Below are 25,493 nucleotides of genomic sequence, written 5' to 3'. Positions count from 1 at the left end.
AGAGGTTATCATCCCAATGGTAGCCTTTGTAGAGGGTGGGATGACCCTCCCAATGAAGCCTGTAACTAGGGAGTACCTCCGCAACCACCGGTTGTGTCCCGATCAGTGCACCTCAAACGTTTTTAGAGTTTTGGGTAGCGTCGATGCTCTAAACGAGCAAATGGGTCTAAACCTCACCTGGCACGATGTCGTCTTTTCCGTACGAGTGCCATAAACTCACCAATGTAGGTTACTACATTAAATCCCGCTCCGAGCGTCGTTAGGCTAATCTCCCGTACGCCCAAATCCAACAAAGGCATGAAGGATGACTACCCGATCATCTCACGGGAACCGGCACGACGGCCTCCAGCTTGCCCGATTGAGTGGGGAGATCCGGGGTGCGACACCTTCGGATTAACCTCCCCACCGCACAACTTCCTCTAACCCTCACACAAAAGCGGAGTCCCATGTATTCATGTTTATTTAAGTTTATTATATGTTGTGTGAATCTGACCATGTTCGTTTGCTTTGATGTTTTTCTTTGCAGATAAGCAACACGTGCGCCCACGCTTGAGCCACTGCAACGTTGCAGATCTAAACCGAGTACTGCGCTCCGAGGTGTTTGTCAGCGAGGACCTACAACTCAGGACTGCTCATCTGATTCTGGGGTACGATCCCATTTCTTCGGACTTCCAGGAGATAGAAAACGCCATAGTCGCGGGTGACCAAAGGCGAAAGAGGATAAACGTAGCCCGGCCCCACTTTTTGGACGATCACGATCTCCCTGACGCACCTCACACCGTTTTGTACACACAGCCCATAGCGGCGATCCCCCTCACCGTGCACTCTCAGGGCATTGCTGTCCTAGAGGAGCGAGTGTCCTCTTCAAACACTTTGGACAAGGAGATAAAACATTTCCAGCTCGAGGACTCTCCACGACCTCGCGGAAACCCATTTGTTATCCTCTCCGATGAGGAGGAAGAAGAAGCCGAGGCCTCTGGGATCGCGGGTCTAGTGATAGCGCGTCTAGAAGACAGTTCAATCGAAGAAGAAATGGACAAGCTTAAGGATCTCATGACCGATAGAGGTGCCCGAGTGGCAAAGAAAGGAGCAAAAGGGGCCCAAGCTCCCCCTGCTTTGCCATCACCCCCTCCGTCAGCCGAGACAAAACCTCCCACAGATGATTCTAAGAAGAAGAGAAAGGTGGACGCCGAGGGGGCTGGTGGGGAGAAAGCAAAGAAACTAAAACAGCAACCGCCGCTGGCCCAACAACAGAAGCCGGACAAAGGCAAAGGGCGCGCCCGCTCAGTTGAGAGTGGGGAGATCAGGGAAGTGGCCGAGGTACGACGAGCACCACCACCTGGTCTCCCGACTTGAGGCCGGACGACGCCCTATTCCCTGCCCTCCGGCATCGGGGCGGTCCAACAAGGCCACGCCCACCATCTAGCCGAGGTGTTGGAGCGTCCTCTTCGTTGCCCAAGGATATGGAATCCTTGGAGAAGATGGAGCCGGCCAACAGCTGTTCCTCTCAGCGAAAAGGGGTTTAGCTGCGGTAAGTTCCACCTCGCACTTATGTTACGTATTTATTTATAAACACTTTACCGCATTGACCCTCTAACATTTTTGCAGTCCATCCAAGAGGTTTTTGCGGCCGAGAAGTTCGTGGAGGATTCTCGAAAGAGCGCTGGGATGGAGCGGGGAGTTAAGACAAGAGGCGAAAGGTCTCCTCGGACCAGCCCCGGCGCAGAGAGAGCTCACTTTACTGCTGGCCGACCTGAAAAAAGAGAGAGACGGCGATAAGGCCAGCTTGAAGACGATGGGGAGTCAAGTAGAGGGGCAGCATAAGCTCCTCCGTCAAAAGGATGACGAGCTTGCCCAAGTCCAACAGGCACGCTCCGACTTGGAAAAGGAGCTTACACGGGCGAAAGAGGAAGCTCACGCCCACAAGCATGCCCTAGAGGCCGCGAAGAAGACCAGTTATCAGGAGGGGGTTATCAAAACGCAAGAGGAGCTGACAGAGGCTTTTGCGGCCTTGTGCCGTGAGTACTGTCAGCAGGTCTGGGGGGAGGCCATGAATGCAGCAGGGGTTCCTCAAGTTTCCGAACTGAGGAAGCCCGAGAACATTTGGCTTCCCCTAGACATACAGGAAATTGAAGACCCTCCTGTTCCTGACTCTCCTGCTCTTCCTCCTGTGGTGCAAGAGCTTGCTCCTACTCCTGAGAACTGAAGGTTCCCATAAAGAGAAGGACAAGTGTGACGGTGCCGAAAAGTAGGAAGTCCCCGGCGTGAGCCCCTCATTCCTTCAACGAGACAAAGGGAAATGTGCCTTGTCGACCTTTGAATTGGAATTGAAGAGTACCGAGGCCCAGACTGGCAGCAGCTCCCTTCAAGACCCCCTTCCCTAGTTTAGGGCCTAGTCTAGGAAGTTTTTTGTACTCCCCTTCCTTGTATATAATTAATGAAAAACATTTTTATTCGGCTTTCAATATTGTTGCCTTTGTTTTGCTTTATTCTTCTTGTGTTTGCCACGAAAGTTCACAATAACAAATAGTTGACAGGGAAAACAGAATAAATATGACTCCACCATGCAAACCATTAGGACTTCTAAATTGCCACATAACCTTAGATATTAAATAATGTCACAGTGTAGATAACTCACATAACCTTAGATGTTAAACCTTTGTAGCCTGACGTATTACTTTCAGTAGGGCGTAAGGTCCAAAGACCATTCCTCACAAGAATCGATTTGTCACTCAAAAATGAAGAACTTAAGATCCAAATTAACGAATGGAGAGATAATAATTTCCCTATAACATGTGATAAGAGTAAGAACAGTGATACAATTTGCGGTCCGAGGACTGTACTTAGACAAGTTCCTGTTTGATTCTTAACAGTTGTAACTTCAAACGTGAATTTTCCCAAAGTAGGAGGTCCGAGGACCCGGCATAACTAAGGTTCTGTTTAACAAATGAAAAGATATCAATTTCCACAAGGTTTGTGGTCAGAGAACTACACTTAACCAAGTTTCCGTTTGATTCTTAAGAGTAGTAACTTCAAATGTTAATTTTCCCAAAGTAGGAGGTCCGAGGACCCGGCATAACTAAGGTTCTGTTTAACAAATGAAAAGATATCAATTTCCACAAAGTTTGTGGTCTGAGGACTACACTTAACCAAGTTTCTGTTTGATTCTTAAGAGTAGTAACTTCAAATGTTAATTTTCCCAAAGTAGGAGGTCCGAGGACCCGGCATAACTAAGGTTCTGTTTAACAAATGAAAAGATATCAATTTCCACAAGGTTTGTGGTCCGAGGACTACACTTAACCAAGTTTCTGTTTGATTCTTAAGAGTAGTAACTTCAAATGTTAATTTTCCCAAAGTAGGAGGTCCGAGGACCCGGCATAACTAAGGTTCTGTTTAACAAATGAAAAGATATCAATTTCCACAAGGTTTGTGGTCCGAGGACTACACTTAACCAAGTTTCTGTTTGATTCTTATGGATAGTAGTTGGAAACTCTTGCGATATTTACAACTTTGAACTGATTACAAACAAAAACACACTTTATTAATAATAATACCTTCGCAGGTTATTTACATTCCATGGGCGTGGTACAATTCTTTCATCTAGATCAGCTAGCCGATACGACCCTATACCTGCTACTGAAACAATTCGATAGGGGCCTTCCCAGTTTGGTCCGAGCTTACCCCAAGCTGGGTTCCTTGAAGTGCCCACAACCTTTCTTAATACAAGATCCCCAGGCGCTAGTGGCCTTAGCTTCACGTGGACATCATATCCCCGTTTAAGTTTTTGTTGATAATAAGCCATCTGGACCATGGCTGCCTCGCGTCGTTCTTCAAGTAAGTCAAGATCTTTCTCCAGGAGTCCATCGTTGCTATGGGGGTTAAAAGAACTCGTCTTCAGGGTGGGAAAGCCAAATTCTAAGGGTATCACCGCCTCGGCTCCATAAGTCATAGAGAATGGTGTTTCTCTAGTGGACCTACGCGGTGTGGTCCGATACGTCCACAGGACATGTGGGAGTTCTTCCACCCATCTGCCTTTCGCGTCGTCTAACCTTTTCTTCAGCCCACTGACTATGACCTTGTTAACGGCCTCGGCTTGTCCATTTCCCTGAGGATAAGCTGGGGTGGAATATCTCGTTTATGATGCTCATATCACCGCAATACTTCCTAAAAGCTTTGCTGTCAAATTGAACACCATTGTCTGATATAAGTGTATGTGGTATTCCAAATCTAGTGACGATGTTCTTCCACACAAACTTCTTGGAATCAACGTCTCTAATGTTTGCCAGGGGCTCCGCCTCGACCCATTTAGTAAAGTAATCCGTTCCTACAAGCAGCCATCTTTTGTTACTGTTTGCCCTCGGAAATGGCCCAACTATGTCCAATCCCCACCGTGGGAAGGGCTGCGGATCGGAAAGGGGTTAAGAACTCCTCCAGTTGATGAATGTTAGGAGCGAACCTCCGGCATTGATCACATTTCCTAGTGTAGTCTTGAGCCTCCTTGCATATTGGGCCACCAATAACCCCGAGTCGAGCTAGCGTGGCGAAGGATCTTCCCCCAGTGTGGCTGCCACAAATCCCTTCATGCAGTTCTTCCAAAAGCCCTTCCGTTAAGTCAGGGTGCACACATAACAAGTACGGTCCTGAAAAGGAGCGTTTATACAATTTCTGATCCTCGGACAACCAGAAGCGTGGTGCCTTTCGACGTATCTTATCAGCTTCAGATTTGTCCTCGGGAAGGATGCCATTCTTAAGAAAAGACACGACCGGGTCTATCCAACTAGGCCCAGGCCTTATCAGATGAATGCGAGGCGCGTTGACAACGGTAAGAGTGGGTTCTAGCAAATCCTCGACGAGGATAACCCTGGGCACGCCTTGAGCTGAAGACGTTGCCAGCGTGGCTAAGGAGTCTGCATGGGTATTTTCGCTTCGAGAGATGTGAGCTAAGATGAAGGAATCAAATTCAGTTTGCTGACGCTTGACCTGGGCCAAATATTCCTGCATCCGCGGATCTCTAGCCTCCATGGTCCCCGTGACCTGGCCGACCACCAACTGAGAGTCCGAGAACACGTGGATTTCCTTGCCACCCATCCTGCGTACCATTTTCATGCCCAATAAGACTGCTTCATACTCGGCTTCATTATTAGTAGCTAAGAATGCCAATCTCAGAGATTTTTCGAAGACAATTCCCTCAGGGGACATCAAGACGAGCCCAACACCTGACCCTTTTTGATTAGCTGCCCCGTCCACATACACTTTCCAAGTCGGAGGAACTGTAGCTGTGATCACACCAACTGATTTCTCATCAGCACGCGCCTCTTTCAGAGTTTCTTCCAGCAATGGTTCGGTAAACTGAGAGTCCGAGAACACGTGGATTTCCTTGCCACCCATCCTGCGTACCATTTTCATGCCCAATAAGACTGCTTCATACTCGGCTTCATTATTAGTAGCCAAGAATGCCAATCTTAGAGATTTTTCGAAGACAATTCCCTCAGGGGACATCAAGACGAGCCCAACACCTGACCCTTTTTGATTAGCTGCCCCGTCCACATACACTTTCCAAGTCGGAGGAACTGTAGTTGTGATCACACCAACTGATTTCTCATCAGCACGCGCCTCTTTCAGAGTTTCTTCCAGCAATGGTTCGGTAAACTGAGAGTCCGAGAACACGTGGATTTCCTTGCCACCCATCACACGTACCATTTTCATGCCCAATAAGATGCTTCATACTCGGCTTCATTATTAGTAGCCAAGAATGCCAATCTTAGAGATTTTTCGAAGACAATTCCCTCAGGGGACATCAAGACGAGCCCAACACCTGACCCTTTTTGATTAGCTGCCCCGTCCACATACACTTTCCAAGTCGGAGGAACTGTAGCTGTGATCACACCAACTGATTTCTCATCAGCACGCGCCTCTTTCAGAGTTTCTTCCAGCAATGGTTCGGTAAACTCTGCCACTAAGTCAGCGAGAACCTGGCCCTTCACAGAGGTGCGAGGCTTGTATTTAACGTCAAAAGCCCCCAGGATGGTCCCCCACTTTGCTACCCTGCCCGAGTAATCAGCGCTACGTAGCACTGCCTTGAGAGGCAATTGGGTAAGAACCACCATAGTATGGGACTGAAAATAATGAGGAAGCTTTCGTGTAGCATGAACTACAGCTAGAAGCACTTTCTCCAAGGGTAGATAACGCATATCGGCATCATTTAAAGACTTACTAACGTAATATACCGGTCTTTGCACACCGTTATCATCCCTTATGAGGACAAGGTTGACCGCGTGGACGGCCACGGCCAAATAAGCGGACAAAATCTCATGTGCCTCCGGGCGAGAGAGAATGGGTGGCCGAGAGAGATATCGCTTAAGCTGTTGGAAAGCTAACTCGCAGTTCTCGGTCCATTGAAACCCTTTCCACTTGTTCAACAACTGAAAGAAAGGACGACATCGGTCAGCTGACCGAGATATAAATCTGTTCAAGGCGGCAATCATTCCGGTTAATTTCTGGATTTCTTTTGGGTTCCGAGGAGGCTGCAAGTCCTGAATAGCCTTAACCTGTGCTGGGTTTACCTCTATGCCTCTATGAGTGATCATGTACCCCAAAAAATTTCTAGACCCAACGCCGAAAGAGCATTTTGAGGCATTAAGGCGCAGCTTGTACTTTCTTAACACCTGAAAGGTGTCAGCCAAGTCTCTCACGTGTGAGGGTATTGTTTTGCTCTTAACCACCATATCATCCACATATACTTCAACGGTCTTTGCTGTTCGAACATTCTAGTCATCATCCTTTGGTAGGTAGCCCCAGCATTCTTCAAACCAAATGGCATGACCTTATAATGATAATTCCCCGTCGGAGTAATGAAGGCAATCTTCTCTTGATCCTCCAATGCCAAGGGAATCTGGTGGTAACCCTGGAAGGCGTCCAAAAAACTCATCCGAGGATGTCCGACAGTGGCATCCACCAGTTGATCAATACGCGGCATTGGGAACGAATCTTGGGACAGGCCTTGTTCGCATTAGTAAAGTCCACACATACCCTCCACGTTCCATTCTTCTTTTTAACAACAACTGTATGGGCCACGACCACTCGGGGTAGAAAACTTTTGATAGCCCCGGCCTTTCTTGAGTTTAAGCACCTCTTCCTTCACGGCCTCGAATGTTCTGCGGAAAGAACGCCGAGGTGGCTGCCTTCTCGGAACAATAGCTGGGTTGACATTTAAATGATGACAAATGAAGCTCGGATCGACGCTTGGAGCTTCGTAAGGATCCCACGCAAAAACATCAATATTGTCCTTCATAAATTCTAACAATTCGATCTTCTCTTGGTGTGGCAAAAGTATGCCGACTTGGAAGAACCTCTCTGGGTAATCGGCTACTGGAAACTTCTCTAACTCCTCACAATGTGTCTCCTCTCCTGTCACCATTCCAGATGCATTAGGAGCTGTTAACTGCTATAAGTCTTTGGTTATTAAAGCCGAAGACTCGGCTTCTGTCTGATGCAGTACTGCAGCCGATATGCACTGCCTGGCCACCGATTGGTTGCCGAGGATTTCCTCAACACATTACCCCGAGGGGAATTTAACTTTAACATGCAAGGTAGAGGAGACAGCCCCCAGAGCGTGCAGCCAAGGTTTGGCAAGGATGGCCGTGTATGGAGAGTACACATAAACGACAATGAAATTCACTTCCACCGTTTCTGATCCGGATTGAACGGGCAAACGGATCTATCCCCTCGGCACAACAGCTCTCCCTTCGAAGCTTATAAGTGGCGAGTCATAGGGAGTAAGATCTTCCAGCTTCAGTCTTAACCCTGTAAATAGATCAGGGTACATGATATCTGCACCGCTGCCCTGATCTATCATCACCCTCTTCACATCATAATTCCCTATCCTAAGAGTGACCACAAGAGCATCATCATGAGGCTGAATGGTACCAGCCTTATCCTCCTCGGAGAATCCCAAGATGGGCAAAATGGCCTTCAATCTCTTTGGCCTGCAGCCTGCCTCCTCGGCCTGAGAATGGGAAACTGCCATCACCCTGGTGGGAGCCGAACCGGTCCTGCCAGGTGCAGCAAAAATAACATTAATTGTTCCTAAAGCCGGCCGAGATGAATTATTCCTCTGATTGTTTGAGCCAGATTGACTGCCCGGCCCGCTAGGTTGGCACAAGTGTTGCTTCAGTTTTCCTTCACTGACAAGCTGCTCGAAGTGGCTCCAAAGGGTCCGACAATTCTCGGTAGTGTGGCCCACATCCTGATGGTATTGGCAGAAAAGGTTCTGATTCCTCTTCGCAGGGTCTCTTGCCATCTTACCAGGCCATTTGAAGAAGGGTTCCTTATGAACTTTCTCCAGCAGCTGATGTACTGGTTCTCGGAACACAGTGTTCACGGCCGGAGGTGCTGCCGAGCCGGACTGCCCAACGTAATCTCTCCTCGGCCTGTTATTGTGGTACTTGTCCGACCTGAAATCCCTTTTCTCCTGCGGGATAACCTTCTCCTTACCCTTTCGTTGCTGTTGATCTTCCTCCACTCTCTTGTACTCGTCAATACGGTCCATAAGGCGACGTACACTGCGGACGGGCTTTTTAGTCAAAGACTTTCTCAGGTCGTGATCAGTAGGAAGGCCTACCTTAAAGGTATTAAGCGCCACCTCATCAAAGTCGCCATCTATGTCATTAAACATCTCCCAGTAACGGTCGGAGTATGCTTTCAACGTCTCCCCTTCCCTTATGGTCATGGATAACAGAGAGTCCAATGGCCGAGGTACTCTGCTACACGTAATGAACCGCGAAATGAATGCTCTAGTAAGCTCCCCAAACGAACCTATAGACCCCGATTTAAGGCCGTTGAATCACCTCATAGCAACAGGTCCCAGGCTAGAGGGGAAAACTTTACACATCAGGGTCTCGTTGTGAGAGTGCACCGCCATCCTCTGGTTAAAGTGACTCACGTGCTCCATCGGATCAGTCCGGCCATTGTAAATGGTAAAAGTGGGCTGGATAAACCTCCTAGGAAGCCTTCCTTTCTCAATCCTTCGTGTAAACAGAGATTTGGAGAGTTGGTGCAACGCCCTACTCATAGCATCGTTGCCTAAGCCCCTAGAATGAAGCTTCTTACGTCCGCGAGTTGGCTGGTCGTCCTCCTCACCGGAGGACGTTGCACTGGTGGGGGAGCGCGACCTTGAGCTGTAGCCACCTCCCCTATCCTCCTCTGAGGAATGATTAGATGAGGACGGTGAAAACCTACGTTTAGCACGGCGTAACTTTCTCTTCAAACGATTGATTTCCTTCTGCATGGATTTAGAACCCTCCTCGTGGGTGGTGCCACCCCCACCATGAGTATGGCTAGCGCCTGGGTATTCTGTATGGACACTTCCCTCACGATCCCTTCGACGTTCAAGACGTTCGAAATGATCTTCCAGTCGTGATCCCTGTGATTCTGCATGGTGAGAACCTAAGCCTGCCATCCTATCCCCACTTCTTCTAGACTAGGTTTCCCACAGACGGCGCCAATTGTAAGTGCACAATTGCACCTGAACCCAAGAACAGCTATGGGCTCAGGCCCAATGAGCCTTCAACAATATAAATTTCTAGAGTGTGGGCTTGAAACCCAGGTTAGAAGTATTGAGGATTTGATAACAATTCCAAAGCTAAAAACATTTATTAACAACAAACAATTATTGCAAATAAACCTCCTCGGACGTAAGCCGAGAACTCCTTTTCTATTATTTCTCTTTTCTTTCTTTTTTCCGTTCCAAAAAGAAGATCCCCCTCTATTGTTCTAAGTTCCCCTTTAAATATCTCTCTTTCTGATACTTTGTCCACGTGTTGTTTTCACCCCCTTCCCCCTAGATATTTTTCTCCTTAGTGCCTATGGATAGTGACTAGAAGTTTCCTTTCCACTGTTCAGGGGTCACTTCCCCATTAATGCGGCTAGGGAGGTAGGTGCAGAGTCTTTAATGTGGAAGTGGCAGCCTTTATCTTTGGTATTTCTCAAATATTGGTGCTTCTAGGACATTCAAGGATTCACCCCTTTTAACCATTGGTCTTCACCGAGTCGTCCCTTAACCTTTATAATGAAGTCCCTGGTTCTCCCATACCCGTCCGAGGAGCAAATCACCCTTCGGATGATCCTCGGATCCTCGGCGTATGGGCCGACCCGTAGTACTAACAAAATCTTAACCCAGGAGCAGGTCGGCCCTCCTTAGCATGGCCCAAAGGCCCATATACCCACCGGGGTCATTTCACTCCCCACAACCATCTTATTGATATATTAATTTGTCTTGTTTTGACTCTTCTAGTGTCCACAACAACTAGTGACTATTCTACTGTCCACATGATCAATTTATGATCAATTAGTTAGCAGACAGACGAGTTTATCACAAATAATTTTGGTTGTCTATATTGAAATGGAAATTGCTAAAAATTTCAACTTTAATTTGATACTTGATGAATATAGTTTTCTTAAAGAGCATTAGTCATAGTTAGCACCGGCTTGATATAGTTGGGGGTCTAAGGCAATAATTTTAAGTGGGGCTTTCATTTTTAAATATCAATTACATAAATTAGTTTAATGCTAACAAAACCAACGATAGTTTGATGAATTAAAAAAACTAATTTCGTGAATTAATACTAACAAAACTAAATTTAGGCTAAAATGCAGAATTGACCCTCTAACTTTCTTCAAATTTCATTTCAATCATCTAAGTTTGGTTTCATTCATTTCAATCCTCTAAGTTTCAGATTTATTCAATTATGGCATTTCTGTTAACTTTTATTAAAAGTTTTTGGAAAAAAAAATCTGGAAAATATTTTTCAATCATTAATTGAATTTTTTTAATTTCAAAATTTTGAAGAAAAATTTATAAAATTGAAAAATTAACCACAACATATGGCAAAAGTTTATATAAAAGCCTTAATTGAATAAACTTAAAAGTTAGAGGACTGAAATGAACAAAAACAAAGTTAGAGAACTAAAATGAAATTTGAAAAAACTTAGAGGGTCAATTTTGCATTTTACCCCTAAATTTAATTCCATATAGAGAACCAAATATCATGGTTCAAGAATAAAAGTTAAGAAAAACAATTATTATTTGTTTTAGAAAGGAGGTTTACTTTAACTTAGATTAGGTGGTGAATCATAATAAATTGTGATATTGGTGATAAGAAAGAGATAGAGATTATTTGGTGTGTGGTTATGTGAAAGAATAGGTGGGTAATGTTGACAATCTATTATGTAGAATAGTAGCTAATAAAAATTAAAGCATAGAAACAATTTTTTTCTCCAAAAAGTTTATGATTTTCCATTGAGTTTATTTTTTGTTGATATAATATTTTGAAGACCTTCATGGAAGTACCCAACCTATTCATTTTTATTTTTTAAACAAGTTCCTATTATACAATCTTGAAAAATGCTAGGAGTAATGATATGGACACAACAAAAGGCTACAATAATTGCATAACATTCCTAAATAATTAGCATGCCATGTCATTAAAAAAATGTTAATTTGGACCTATATGTGAGCAGGCATGCTAATTTGGGAATGTTGTGAGATTGTTGTTGTTTTTAGCTATGTCCCTAACAAAATCATTATTCAAATGTTGTGAGATTTTTTTTAAAATAAATACTTGTAATAACAATACTCTACAAATTTGGGTCTTTTTATAATGAGATTGGGCCTCTATTTTTTTATATTTTTTATAAAGGGTAAAATCATTTAAAAATTAGAGGTCCTAGGCCTAGGCTTTGAATGGCAACTAACTATAGTTTTAAATAAAGATATTTAGCTTTTATAATATTATTTTTTTAATAAATATCTAGAACCTAAATGGTACTTTATTAGAGATAAGTTAAAAACATCAATTTTTTTTTTGGTCAATTTTGTCATAATTTTTTTTTTTTGCACTGAACCAAATTTCTTATTTCAAAATGGTTTTTTGAACTCCATTTAAAAAACCATTTTGAAAGTGATGGCTCATTAACGTTGAGATTTGAGCAATTTATGTATGATTTTGTTTTGAGAAAAAAAAATTAAATATATAAATAATGATGTCAAGAAACCTATAACTTAACTAGTTGATACTTTTTAATATTCTCATAAAATTTAAGATTCAAATTATCATTCTCTTGTTGTAATAAAATTTTTGGGGAGAAAAAAAACTATACAAATAATAAAGGATCTTACACATTGTCACATCGGATTACTTTTGGATCATGTTAAGTAGCCAAAATGAATTCCCTCAAACTAATTAACGCTAATTTTTAGAACACCTCCCAATTCTTATTTGAGGTAGGAGTCCTTCCCTTCCAATATCATCAAGGGTAATAATTAGAGTCACGGGGTAGTGCAAAAAATTGAGTGTGTATAATTTGTGTGTGCAAAATAGAGGATAAAAAAGTGGTTGGGAGATGGATTAATGGGACCTATGGGCATGAAAGTTGAAAAGTTCCATTGTCGGAATTTTCTTATGTCACTTGACTTTAATCTTGCATTTATAGTAATAATTGTTTTTCAATTGTCTTGAAGGTTGATTCATGTGCATCCATGAATCGCTCTTTGTTTTGCAAGTTGCTTCTTGAAAGTTGTATCATAACCTAAACGTTGTCGCTCTGTCCGATGTAATCATTTGGTAGGCCATGAAAGGTTTTTTCTTGATTATTTTGCTCCCACACCAATATATCTACCCGCTTTATTTTGTAGGAGATTTCAGATGAAGTGTTCTCTTTTTCTCTGTATTCAATCTAAGGTAGAAGTTCATGACTCTTACTTTGTTCAAAAAAGAAATAGTGCCAACAAACCTAATTTATCTTCATTACAAAAGATAACTACTGCACTTAGAATGCTTGCGTATGGAGTATTTGGTGATTTGATAGATGAATATGTGCGAATTGGAGAAACTATTGCATTAGAAAGTTTGAAAAAATTTGTTACTGCGGTAATTAATGTTTTCTCTGAGGAATACTTGAGAAAGTCAAACAATGAAGACATTGCTAAACTGTTAGCTCATGGCGAACGCTGAGGTTTTCTAAGTATGTTAGGTTCAATTGATTGCATACATTGGAAGTGGAATAATTGTCCATCTACATGCAAAGGTCAATATTGTGGTCATATTTGTGAGCCTACTATTATTTTAGAGGCAGTAGCATCATATGATCTTTGGATATGGCATGCATTTTTTGGGTTACTTGGGTCAAATAATGATATTAATGTGTTAGAGCGGTCTCATATATTTAATGAACTTGCTAAACGACGTGCTTCTGCAGTACATTACTCAATCAATGGTCATGACTACACAATAAGATATTACCTTGCTGATGGCATATATCCAAAGTGGGCAACATTTGTGAAAACAATCCCAGCTCCACAAGGACCTAAGTGAAAATTATTTGCAGCTGCCCAAGAGGCGCATAGGAAGGATGTTGAGCGTGCAATTGTCCGTGGACTTGCACGATTTTTCCATCTTGAAACACTCCAAAAGATCATGAAAGTGTGCATGATTTTCCATAACATGATTGTTGAAGATGAGTGGGATGATAATGAAGTGGTAGACTTGGATTATGAACAAATTGATGGAGTGGATAATCCTCCCATGCAAGTGTTACGTGAACAAAGTGATGGATTTATGTCATAAATTGAGAGGTATGGATGCATTAGAGATAGAGAAATTCATTTTCAACTCCAGGCGGACCTCATTGAACATTTATGGCAATTGCAAGGCGAGTCATAGGAGCTTCCTTTTTTATATGTTGAGAAGTATAAGTCATAGGAACTTGTGTGAGTGTGTAAGTTTTATTGTAATTTGGTTTGAGTTATGTATGTGAGTGATCTATGGACTACATTGTTTCAGCTATAATATGTGTTCTATTTTATATGTTTTCTTATAAAGTTCCTCAATTTCATAATTTGGTTTGAGCTTTGTATATATATAATTTGGGGTTAAAACAAACTATTATTGTTACTCTAGTTTCTTATTTGCTATCATGATGATTGAGAAATTGTTTTAGAAAAAAAAATGTATAAGTATAATTTGGGGTTAAAAAAATCATTTGTTAATTATTTGCTATCATGTGGCGGCCGCGGTGGAAGAGTCGGTGGCGGCGGCGGCGGCGGCGGCGGCAGCAGTGATGGTGTTGACTGTGGAAGAGTTGGTGGCAGCCGCGATGGTGGTAGCAGTAGTGGCGGCAGTAGCGATTGCGTTGGCGGTGGAAGAGTCGGTGGTTGCAGCAGTAGTGGCAGCAGTAGCGGTTACAGGTGGTTGTGATTGTTGTTTATTGTAGTGGATATATTATTTTATTGTAGTAAATATATTATTTTATTGTGATGTTTATATTATTTTATTATGTTAAAAGCTAAAATAGATCCACTGTTGTAGCATGTGGGTAAATAAAATAGATAAAATAATTTTTGTGGTGCTAAATAGCTAAATTTTTAACTCCTCTACTGTGAATACTCTAACCAATAAGAGAATACACAAAACATAAAAAGATTGCTAATTATTGTGCATGGCAGTGGACGAGAGCCAAAAAGAGAGAATCTGTATCACGTAGGGAACTGTGTCACTTTTTTTTTATTCAATAGTTTTTAAAAATGGATGATAATGTATGCTTATTCATTAACAAATTCATTTAAAAAACTTAAAGTGTGGTTAATGAAAATCTTTTTCATTATTAAGCTTGGTTGGTTAATATTGAGTTAGGTTTAAGTATTAATGGGCTTGTTTAAATAAAGCTGACAAGGCTGAGTATTACGAACTTAGAATGGTAAGCTATTTTTTTTTTTTTTTGGTTCTAGTTGTACCATGACTTCTGTAGCATTCGTCATAATGTCTCACATGCTTGTTTTTTAGAGTGTTCATAGGGAGCTGAAATTATGGTCTCTCTCAACAATCCCCTCTCACGATGGCAGTTCTGCAATTCAAACTAATGACATTATCTCTGATACCACTTATTGAACCATGAGTTATGCCACTTTACTTGAAAATCAATTGAAAATAAAGAAGACATTTATTTATTTATTTATTTATTTTTTTTCATTTATGGCAATGTCGCAGGCATAGGCAGAGCTAGGGGGAGCCAAGGGGAGCCATGGCCCCCCTAGCTTTTTTGAAATTTTCCATTAATTTCTTTTACATTTGGTAATAATCTAAAAATTACATAAAAAATGTATTCACCAGCTCCTCTTAAGAAATTTTCCTGGTTTCACCACTGGTTGTGGGCCTGATTTTAGAAGCGTCATGGGAAGTTAAATTGTAGTCTCTGGACAATTTTATTAGGATGTAATGTTTTTGACAAGAGATTTAGGTTTCAGCTGGCCAAAGCATGACTATAAATTTTGAGCTTAAGCTCGGACTGAATAATGTAGCTTGCTGAACCGAGCGAAGCTCAAGCTAATTGAATTTTAGCAAGCTCGTGTCAATTGTCAAGCTCAAGCCTATCTTTGAGCATTCCCCCAAATCGCAACATTCAATACTTATTAGGTCAGCATGGCTCCATTACAGTCCTACGTACTGACAATGATTGAGCTACGCAAGATTATGTTTTATCGTGTTTCAGCTTTGCTTGTTGGCATCCTTCCGTCAATAATCGTCGGCTGGCGATTAACAGCCACAAATTCTAGCTTTAATTATTTTATTGGGGGCATACATTCTTTTTTCTTTTTCTTTCACCCCAACCACCTGTTTTTTTGGGTTTACATTCAAGCTGAAATGATGTGCATGTTGAGTTTGTACTGCGTGGCTAGCAATAATTTCACAGAATTTGCCCGCTCTCCATGTGCTTGTTCATGACATTCTACAATATTGTTATCACGTACCAGGAATGGGGAGTAATATACTGAACGTATTCTTCCATTTTAAGGTAAAATAGAAAACTGAAACCCCCCTACCTTTTGATACTCAAGCTTAACACAAGATATATATTGTTATAAAATGAAAGTATTATATAGTAATAAATACATAAAGCATAGAAAGAGGAAAATATATATATACACTCTATTAAGGTGATCATTCACATTGCCGAAATACAAGTAGTTTTGCTATTGAATAGTTATGTATATCTTTACAATAAAGCTTTCATAAATACATATAGCCTTAGTAGGTCGGTTGGGTTTAAGAGATGTGCTGAAGCAATTAAGGGTCCGTTTGGATAGAACTTATTGCTGAAAATTGAAAACTGAAAACTGAAAACACTGTAGCAAAATAATTTTAAAATGTGTGAATAGTACCGCGGGACCCATTTTTAATGAAAAAGTTGCTGAAAAGTGAAATTTGTGGGTCCGTGAACAGTGCACGAATGCACTGTTCACAGAAGATTTAGTCAACACTTGCGGCTGGAGGAAAAAAAAAAAAAAAAAAAAAAAAACTTAAAACGCAGACGCAGGAATAAGTTTATCCAAACGCCCTCTAAATGTAATGGAGGATTGATGTGACATTAAGGGCTGAATTAATAGGCTGCCAAAGGCTGCATAACAAAAGGCCAAAATAACGATTGCAAATGTCAATCGGTGGATTTTGGCTAGCACATGCCCAAGTCCACTTTATTTCTAACACAAATATCAGTTATAGTGGCAATGCATGAATTTTTGTTTGGGGATTGAATTCCAGTAATATCCAAAATTTATTATATTTTTAAACTTTAATAAGCACAAAAGAATTGTCTAGCTTGCCATAATAAACATGTACAAATGAAATCCGAAAAAACTTAAATTTTGTCATCAAAATAATGCTCGATCGCTCTTTTTAAGAATTAGATTTATCTTCATATTCTACATCGGTAAGGTGTGATATCGAGAAAGGGTTTATCACTTGTTCCGTGATACTAACTGCCACATGCAGTTTTGGTATTGGCATATGAGTGTATTCCCTTATCTCATCTCTTTTCCTATATATGTGTGTATGTGTTTCTAAAAAAAAAAAGATTTATCTCCATATTGAAATTCTTTGTGCTCTATTTGTTATATGGCTAACAGAGACATTGGATAAACCTGTAAAAAAGGAAACTGAAAAGATGCTAGTGTGGTGCCAAGCAAGAGGTTTTTGGTGCTTAATTAATTTAGTATTTTTGTCTCTTTTAGAAATGAAACCTAAGAATTCTCTAATAATTAGTGTGGTACTTGTACATAGCATTCAATTGGGTTTATATTAAGGCTTGTGGAAAGTTGTAGGCAACCAACCATTACCATGATATTCTTGCTATCGTAGTGATTGACGGAGTAACTATTTTAATGGCTGGCTATCTATATAATAGTTGAGCACTTTTGAGTTGTAATTACTTCTAAACTACTATGAATTTTTCTTAGTTGATACATGTCAAGCTCATCATTGGGATTGATGAGGGTAAAACTAACATGACGGTCTTGCTGGTATGATTAAATTAAGGTGACGGGCAATATGGTCTAAAGAAGACGGATCGGTGGTAGTCGGACGGAAAGAATTTATGCATCGCTCTCCAGGCTACCTCAAACCACGCCATGAAATTAGGGCTGACATAGCCTTGAGTGTGATTCACGCAAACGTAAGTACGAAGAATTCTTGCGCTACACATTAGCCTTAATCAAAGGAATTTTATAAGGAAATGAATTCTTGAAGGTACGAGAATGGAAAGAGTTTCATCATGAAAGGAAAGAGCTTGGTAATCAAGGAAGAGAAGGCCGACTCTACGCCCCTATAAATACATCCAAAACCCCCATGACTAAAGGTAGGCACATTTGACCCAACTCTAACACTTTAGGGTTGAGAAGAAATTCTAACTTGACCTTCGGAGGGTTTTTGGCCGGCACCACACCGGTGCTCTCTTTTAGGTCTCTTTGTTTTCTTTTGCAGGTTTGATTCGAGTTGGAGAGTGCTTGCAACTTACTGGTGATATTCTCCACATCATCAGGGATCGGGGACCAAAATTTATTAATAGAGTACAAAATGAGATGTTTACAAAGACCATGATCTTCTCCTTCAACTTGCTTTCCTTTTGGTTTCCCTTTTTCAATTCCAAGAGCATTTTGTTGATCAACTCTCTTGAGTGGATGAAACTTAAAGCAATTTGATCTAGTGTGATCACGGATACTACAATGATAATAAAAATGCTTTACTTAAGGTCCTCTTTGATTTTTAGGCAATGATTTTTCTTTTGCCTTGGATTTTGCCACAACGGTCTTCTTCTCATCAACCGGACCCTCAATCTTGGGCTTCTCCACAGCCTTAGCTAACACAAATTTCCTTCTTGTGTTCAGCACTTGAACTTCCTTCACTAGTGTATCTTAATCCAATCTTGTTCGAGAAGTTCTTTCGAGATGTTAGAACATTGTCAAGCTTTTTATTCCTCCCCCCCACCCCCCAAAAAAAATCCTTACTTCACCACTAAATCTTGACACATAACTAAACAGCTTGATGATCAATCCAGGCCCCTTGACACCTAGATTGATAGCTAGTCAATTGATCAAGAATCATGAGCTAGGCCCATGAAGTTAACTTATGCTTAGAATTTCATGCCCTACTACCCAGGATATAGAAGAAAAAGAAAACATCCACTTAAGACGTAATTAAGAGATAGAGCTACCTTTATTATTATTATTATTAATATTCTGAGAAACAAACACACACACACACAAAAGAGAGGGAAATGAGTTCTAACACAAAGGTATACTATAACTTCACTCAAAAGTCATAATTACCTTTATTATTTCTATTTATTTATTAAGGTAATTGTTAGTATACACTGCTTGTTGCACATATAATACACACAATTCTTTTTTTTTTTTTTAACTGAAAACTTGACTTCAAGTTATGATTTCAATTCAAACCTTTTGAATTGAATCATTACTTGAAGTTAGGTTTCAATTATTAAAATAAAAAGTGTGTATACTTTGTGCGCAATAGGGCAGTATGTAATAGTTCATAAAAAAAATAGGGCAGTATGAAATAAACACGGCCCTATTTATTATATTTAATAATGAATTGTAATTTGTTTTCCTCTTTAGAGACATGCCTTTAAGGGCTGGGGTCTACTGCGTCAGAAGCATCATTTCTGCGTGCTGAATAAATATTGTAAATCAGATAAGTTATAAAATTTAGCAGATTTAATCTTGGCAACAACCATACATAGGGATGAGATGTATCCACGTACTACCCCTATCTCTCTATAAATATACCACCCAAATTTCCTTCTTCAACCTGTGCCATCCTTATTATTATATCTGCTAATTGAAAAAAAGGTTTAATTCTGAGCTTTTAGACATGGCCTTAACGAGTAAGCTGGAGACTGAGTTAGAGTTCAAGTCCTCGGCTGACAAGGTCTACAGTATCATTAGCAGCCAAAATTACCATGTTGCGAATGCCTCTGATACTGTGCACGAAGTTGAAATACATGAAGGCGACTGGCAAACTACGGGCTCTGTCAAGCTTTGGAAATACACCGTGGGTAAGACAACATCATCCCCGTGTTCTTAACCTCAATTTTGGCCTAGGAATCATGAACATTTTTTTTTGGTGGTGTGTAACTGTGTGTTTTATGTTTTTAAATTAGGACAGAAGAGGTTCATATCTTTCTCTCCGTCCCAATTTGTTTGTCCTATTTAAAAAGTCAAATTTTTAAGGAAATTTTATTTATTGTATTGTTTACGTTATAAAAATGTATAAGTTTACAAAACTACCCTTAAATAAATTAATCAGTTTTTTTTTTAATTATTTTTAATGAGCACTACAAAACACGCGAGTCTTAGGCCGTATTTTTTTAGCTGTGTTTGCAAAAACAAGGCCATAGATCCGCCTAAAGTTGCATTTTAAGAAAATGCGGCTTAAACTGTCAGTCAATAGCTGCGTGTCTAAAACGCGGCTTTAGAATACATCTAAAGCCGCGTTTTTACGTATTATAGCCGCGTTTTTTTGTCTTAGCCTATTGCCGCGTTTTAAACACGCGGCTATAAGACTTTTTTTAATAAAAAAAAAAGTATAAAAGAAAGGTCTGTAGCCGCGTGTTATAAACGCGGCCATTGTCTTGGCCTATGGTTGCGTTTGAAAAAATGTGGCCATAGACCTCTCAAGCCTATAGTTACGTGTTTTAGGCCATGGGTAAAAACATGGCCTAAAAAAATGCGGTTATAGACCAAATTGTCCTATAGCCACGTTTTTCTGACCTATAGCAACGTTTTAAAAACGCGGCCTAAGAACGTTTTTTTTTGTAGTGGAGGCAACTAAAAAGGTGTTCCAATTAGATTGATTTTTTAAATATTTGTCAGTTTTCTTTTCAAATTGTTTTGAAAATAAAGTAAGAGTATAATAAGAGCATTAGTAAATTAATGACTTTTATTTTTAGAAACAGGACAATATTTTGGGACATTCCAAAATGGAATAGAGGACAAATAAACTGGGATGAAGGGAGGGAGTATTTTGTTTTAATTTCATTCTTGAATGTTTTCAAAAAAAAAAAAATCATTCTTGAACATTTATGTAGTTATCTTTTAGGCTAAATTGCAAAACTAACCCTCTAACTTTTTTCAAATTTCATTTCAGTCCTCTAAGTTTCAAATTTATTCAATTAAGGCCTTAACTTTTGTTAAAAATTTTTGAAAAAAAAAATTGGAAAATTTTTTTCAATCATTAATTGATTTTTTTTAATTTAAAAAATTTGAAGAAAAATTTATAAAATTGAAAAATTAACCATAACATATAACAAAAGTTGATGGAAAAGCCTTAATTGAATAAACTTAAAAGTTAGAGGACTGAAATGAACAAAAGTAAAGTTAGAAGACTGAAATGAAATCTGAAGAAACTTAGATGGTCAGTTTTGTATTTTACCCTATCTTTTATTATTCTCTTAGATCTTATTTTTTATTTGTATTTTTTTTTTAGAATACTAACTATGATTTGTATTATTTTTTATTGGTCATGATTTCATTTTATTTATTTACTATTACTCTTAAATTGATATATGTTTCACATTATATGCAAAAATAAATTCTTAAAATATTTAAATATAAAATGAAAAATATATGTAATAATTCATTAATGAGTAATGTTAACGAATGTCTTTGGGGCAATGGTTAACAATTTGTGGGAGAAAACTTAGTCTCGTCCCCAATCAAGTATTGTTCGCTTTGGAAATGGGCCGGGGAGCCGATGCCATCCTCACGAATTTGTTCAATCCCATATCGGGGAAAGACGCTTCTCACCCTTGCCTTATAAGCACTTGGCCAAAGGAAGGGTGTACCATAGTGTGTGTGATCCGCCCATTCCCAAAGCGAACAATACCTGATTGGGGACGAGACTAAGTTCCTTCCCACACAATCTATTTTAGAATAGTTTTTACACCACTTTTATGAGAAATGAAAAAAGTCGTCGTAACATTAATTGTTTTTTTTTTCTTTTCCCATAAAAATTTTCTTTAAATGAATTATTAATCAATATTCTAAGAGTATCTATTAGTGTTTTCCTTCATTAATGTGCATGGTCGTCGTGTCGTACTTATGTCTGTGTCCATCTCCATGCTTCCTAGGGTTTGGTTGCTAATTAAGAGAATTACTTGACCCAATACATTTTGGGAGAAGAAAATAAGATTTTGTGGAAATTTTTTAATATTTAAATAATAAATATTATTACTTGAACTTTTTTTTTAAATTGTTCTTTTTGCCTTGTAAGATACAAAATTGCTAATATACTTTTAGTATTTAGGTATTAATATTATCCCTTTTCTAAGTTGTTAGGAAAATTGATTTTTAAGTATTATTCGCACATTCATAACAAATTTTTTGTTTCTAAACAATCTAGGGGTATCAATTTTTTGTTAGATTTTTATTACCTTAATATTTTATGAACTTTCTTGAAAATGCGAAAATGATACAAAAACCACAATTTTTTTTTTTTTGTTCAAAAAAAAAAATTATCATTCTACAATTTATAGGATTTTTTCTAAAAAAATTAGGATTCTTTTTTTTTTTCTTTTTTTTTTTTGGGGTTCAAATGGGGGCCTTAACAAAATTTAGAGAGAAATTGGGACCTAAAGCCTAGGCCATTAGGCCTAGAACTTGAGCTTACACTGCTTATGGCTTACTGACATATCTGGGTCTTTCTTACAGGGGAAAACTAAAGTTCCAATATCTTAACCCCATTTTCTTATAACATTTGGATTTTAAAAAGAAAAAGAGAAATAGAAGAAGAAGTTAATTATACTCCTCTTTTTTGATGGTTGGACAGATCATGCTCCACCCCGAAATCTGAAGAGAAGAAATAGTCAACTCTAATGACATATTTTGACCAAACATAATTAACTTAAGGTTAAGGTCCATTACAGTCTCTAGGAATATCTTTGCCAAATTATCGTTCAGGATTTTTTTTTTTACCACAACTTCCAAATAATGCTATGAGATTGTAAACTAAAAATTGGAAACTAAGATTTAGTAAAGCGATAACCATCTGTCCCAACACTTCAAAGACAAAATTATTAAAAACTAAAGAAGAATCATGAAAATAAATGTGCGAAAAAAGGCGAAATATGGAAGAAGCATTTCTTAATTGTCTCTGCTTGAACAGAAATTTTGCAAGTCTTTTGGGGCTTGAGAAACTTTTTCATTGTATTCTAAATTCTATTAATATTAGTTAGGTTTTCACTGACCATAATTAATGTTTGGTTAAAAAAATTATTTTTAAAATTTATAATATTTCAATACTGATATTAACGGAAGGAAGTAGAATGTTTTTTCTTCAAATCTCAATGAAGGTAAGTGTTTTTCTCCTTTTTGGATGAAGTATCATTCCTTCAAACCTTAAGTGAGGTGAGTATAATTACCAACAAAATAATAAAAGAAAATAAAAAGCTCAGTTTTGGCAACTTATGTTCACTAATATATGTTGTTATAAGAAAAATTACAATTGTTTTATAATACTATAATAACAAAATGGAATACTTGAACCATTAACTTCTCTTTTTTGGAAATACCAGTAGAACTAAATAACTCTTGGTCTTGTTAAAAATATATATAAAATAAAAGAAAAATTAGCGTGCCATAAAAACATGAGTTTTGTGGTTGATATATGCTTTCTCTTATTCCTGAACATATTAATTTGCCATGAACATGGAGCATTGACTGATAGCTACCCTTCTTTTGAAACTACAGAGGGAAATGTCGAGACTTTAAAGGAGAAGGTAGAAATTGATGAAGCAAACAAGAAGGTAACTCTTACTGCTCTGGAAGGACATTGCCTGGATCTTTACAAAACCTATAAAGTTATCTTTCAGGTTGTGCCAAAGAGTGAGGGTGGCTCTGTGAAAGTCACCATAGAATATGAGAAACTCAACGAGAATGTCCCACCTCCCACTAAGTACATTGATTTTATTGTTAATCTCTTCAAGGATATTGATGCCCACGCCCTCAAGGCTTAAAGCGGACTAAAATTCTTTGGCATAATAAGAGTCCGGTAGCAACGGTCTCGGTTGCCAATTATCTGAATAGTTTGTAACTACAATAAAACAGTGATGCTAAGGTTACTGTATAATCTACTATATACTTATATTATAAACTGATGTACCACTAATCATATAAAAGAGTAATTCAAATTACTCTTTTATTATCTTGTTAAGGTGGTAATATGTTAATTTTTAAGGATTTTTAAATTAAATCAGTAGTAGTTTTAATATTTTTCTTAGTGAAATGAACTTAATAAATTCATTTTCACTTGTCTCTCTTTTTTATCATTAAATAATATGGCGTGAGTTATAGTTAGCTCAATTAGTAAAAATATTTTGTTATTGAGCAAAAAGTTTGGAGTTAGATCCCGTTTATACCAATAACCAATTGATATTTTGCTCGATAATAAAGAGAAATTGTCATAGACCAAGCACCATAAGTTGAATTCCATCGGATCTTTAAAAAAATATTAAATAATTAATGTGGCGAAAACTTTAACAACTCATATATCAAAGCTTTCTAGCTTTTCCAATGACTAACTATAACTACCTTGACTTTTCCATTGAAATTGAAAATCAAAAGGACTGTAATATGATCTTGAGATGCAGGTTTAAAGAGTTCATATTCCCGTAAAGCATCATTATCATTTTGAGATATTTAATACTACCGTCGATTTTTAGTTACAAGAGCTTAATAGATAAACTTGGTGGATGGACAATGAAACTGTTCACACTTAATTCAAGATTCATTTCCTCAAAAAAAAAAAAAAAAATTCAAGATTCAAATCATGCCTAACTATCCTTTGATGAGTATGATATATGTATTTTTTTTGAGAAATATTATTTTTTTTATTTCACTCTTAGAAATTAAAAAATAATAGTTTGTGATTTTATTTGAAGCATTTTGAACGCATGATATTCACAATCATCCGAAGTAATAATGTTAGGCCAAAATGGGCTTCTGTCCTTTTCCCAAAAAAAAAAAAATTCAACATGTTGCCCCCTTTCCCAGACTAATTAGGGAAATGCCCCTCTTTTGAAACTCGATTTTCTCAAAATCGAGTTAAGCCCTATAGCGACGTTTTAAGGAGCCTATAGTGATGTTTTTAAGGACCTATAGCGGCATTTTATAACTCGAGCAGGTAAAAAAAACTCGATTTCATGGAGGTCAAGTTACAAAACGCCGCTATAGGTCCTTAAAACGTCACTATAGGCTCCTTAAAACGTCACTATAGGGCTCCAGAATTTTTTTTTTTTTGAAACTCGATTTTGAGAAAATCAAGTTTCAAAAGAAATGCATTTTTCTAATTAGTTTGAGAAATGGGGCATTTGCCCATTTTCGCCAATAATATTATGTTGAAGGTTAGTATATATAGACGGAAAAGACATAGGCATACTATCTTATTGACTGAATAAATTATCTTGTTTTGCCACTTCTACATAATTTCTTATAGATAAAATATTTTGTTATCTTCATTGAAATGAAAACTGCTAAAAACTTCACTTTTAATTCAATATTTGATGAGTATATCTTTCTTAAGGAGAGTTGATTATAGTTCTTATTAGATTCTAAAAGTTTAGAACAATTTACAAACCATGAACACAAACTTGTCTAAATATAAATCTTAGACTCTATAGGATTTATTAGAAAATGCTTAAGGTGATGCAAGTCAGAATACAAAAATAAGGAAGTTATAAGTTCAAGAAATTCGAAACATGCCAAGTTTGACCAATCGAGACCATGGTTCAACCAATCAATACATGGATTTGCAGAAATTAATTAAAGCCCAACAACTCATTAAGCCCATTAAGTGATTAGGGTTTCAGATCTAATTCTCCTTGTATATAAAGGAAACCTTAAGGTACGTTTTAGAGGGGTTTTTAAAGAGAGAAGAGTGCATCTTATGCCTTCAATTGTAGATCCAGTGTTGTAGAAGTTGCTGCATACAAGATCAACTACTACTGATGATTTATCTCAAGTAGTAACTTACTAACATGACCACGTGCAAGTTCCAAATCCACGGACTCCTTCTCTTCTTGGATTTATTGCAACACAAGCACCTACACTTGTGACTTTGAGATTCCATTCAAAGGTTTTAGATCATCATCAG

At 38.6% G+C, this 25,493-nt stretch overlaps 1 protein-coding gene across 1 annotated transcript; it reads left to right on the top strand.

Annotated features, from left to right (window-relative positions):
- Nucleotides 1-19,156: 19,156 nt before the first annotated feature.
- On the top strand, nt 19,157-23,612 carry LOC142628298 (MLP-like protein 328). Its single transcript, XM_075802394.1, has 2 exons — nt 19,157-19,401; nt 23,093-23,612. Exons 1-2 carry the CDS (start codon nt 19,218-19,220, stop codon nt 23,356-23,358), a joined length of 450 nt encoding a protein of 149 aa, XP_075658509.1. The 5' UTR covers nt 19,157-19,217; the 3' UTR covers nt 23,359-23,612.
- The last annotated feature ends 1,881 nt before the right edge of the window (nt 23,613-25,493 follow it).

This window comes from Castanea sativa, chromosome 3, assembly GCF_040712315.1.
Source record: "Castanea sativa cultivar Marrone di Chiusa Pesio chromosome 3, ASM4071231v1".
In the NCBI taxonomy this organism is placed as follows: Eukaryota; Viridiplantae; Streptophyta; class Magnoliopsida; order Fagales; family Fagaceae; genus Castanea; species Castanea sativa.
The sequence above is the reverse complement of the archived record's forward strand: the minus strand, read 5'-3'. Positions and strand labels throughout refer to the sequence as shown.

Coding starts and splice junctions, on each gene's coding strand:
- LOC142628298 (XM_075802394.1), top strand. CDS start 19,218: ATGGCCTTAACGAGTAAGCTGGAGACTGAGTTAGAGTTCAAGTCCTCG. Junction 19,402..23,092: donor GCTTTGGAAATACACCGTGG/GTAAGACAACAT, acceptor TTGAAACTACAG/AGGGAAATGTCGAGACTTTA.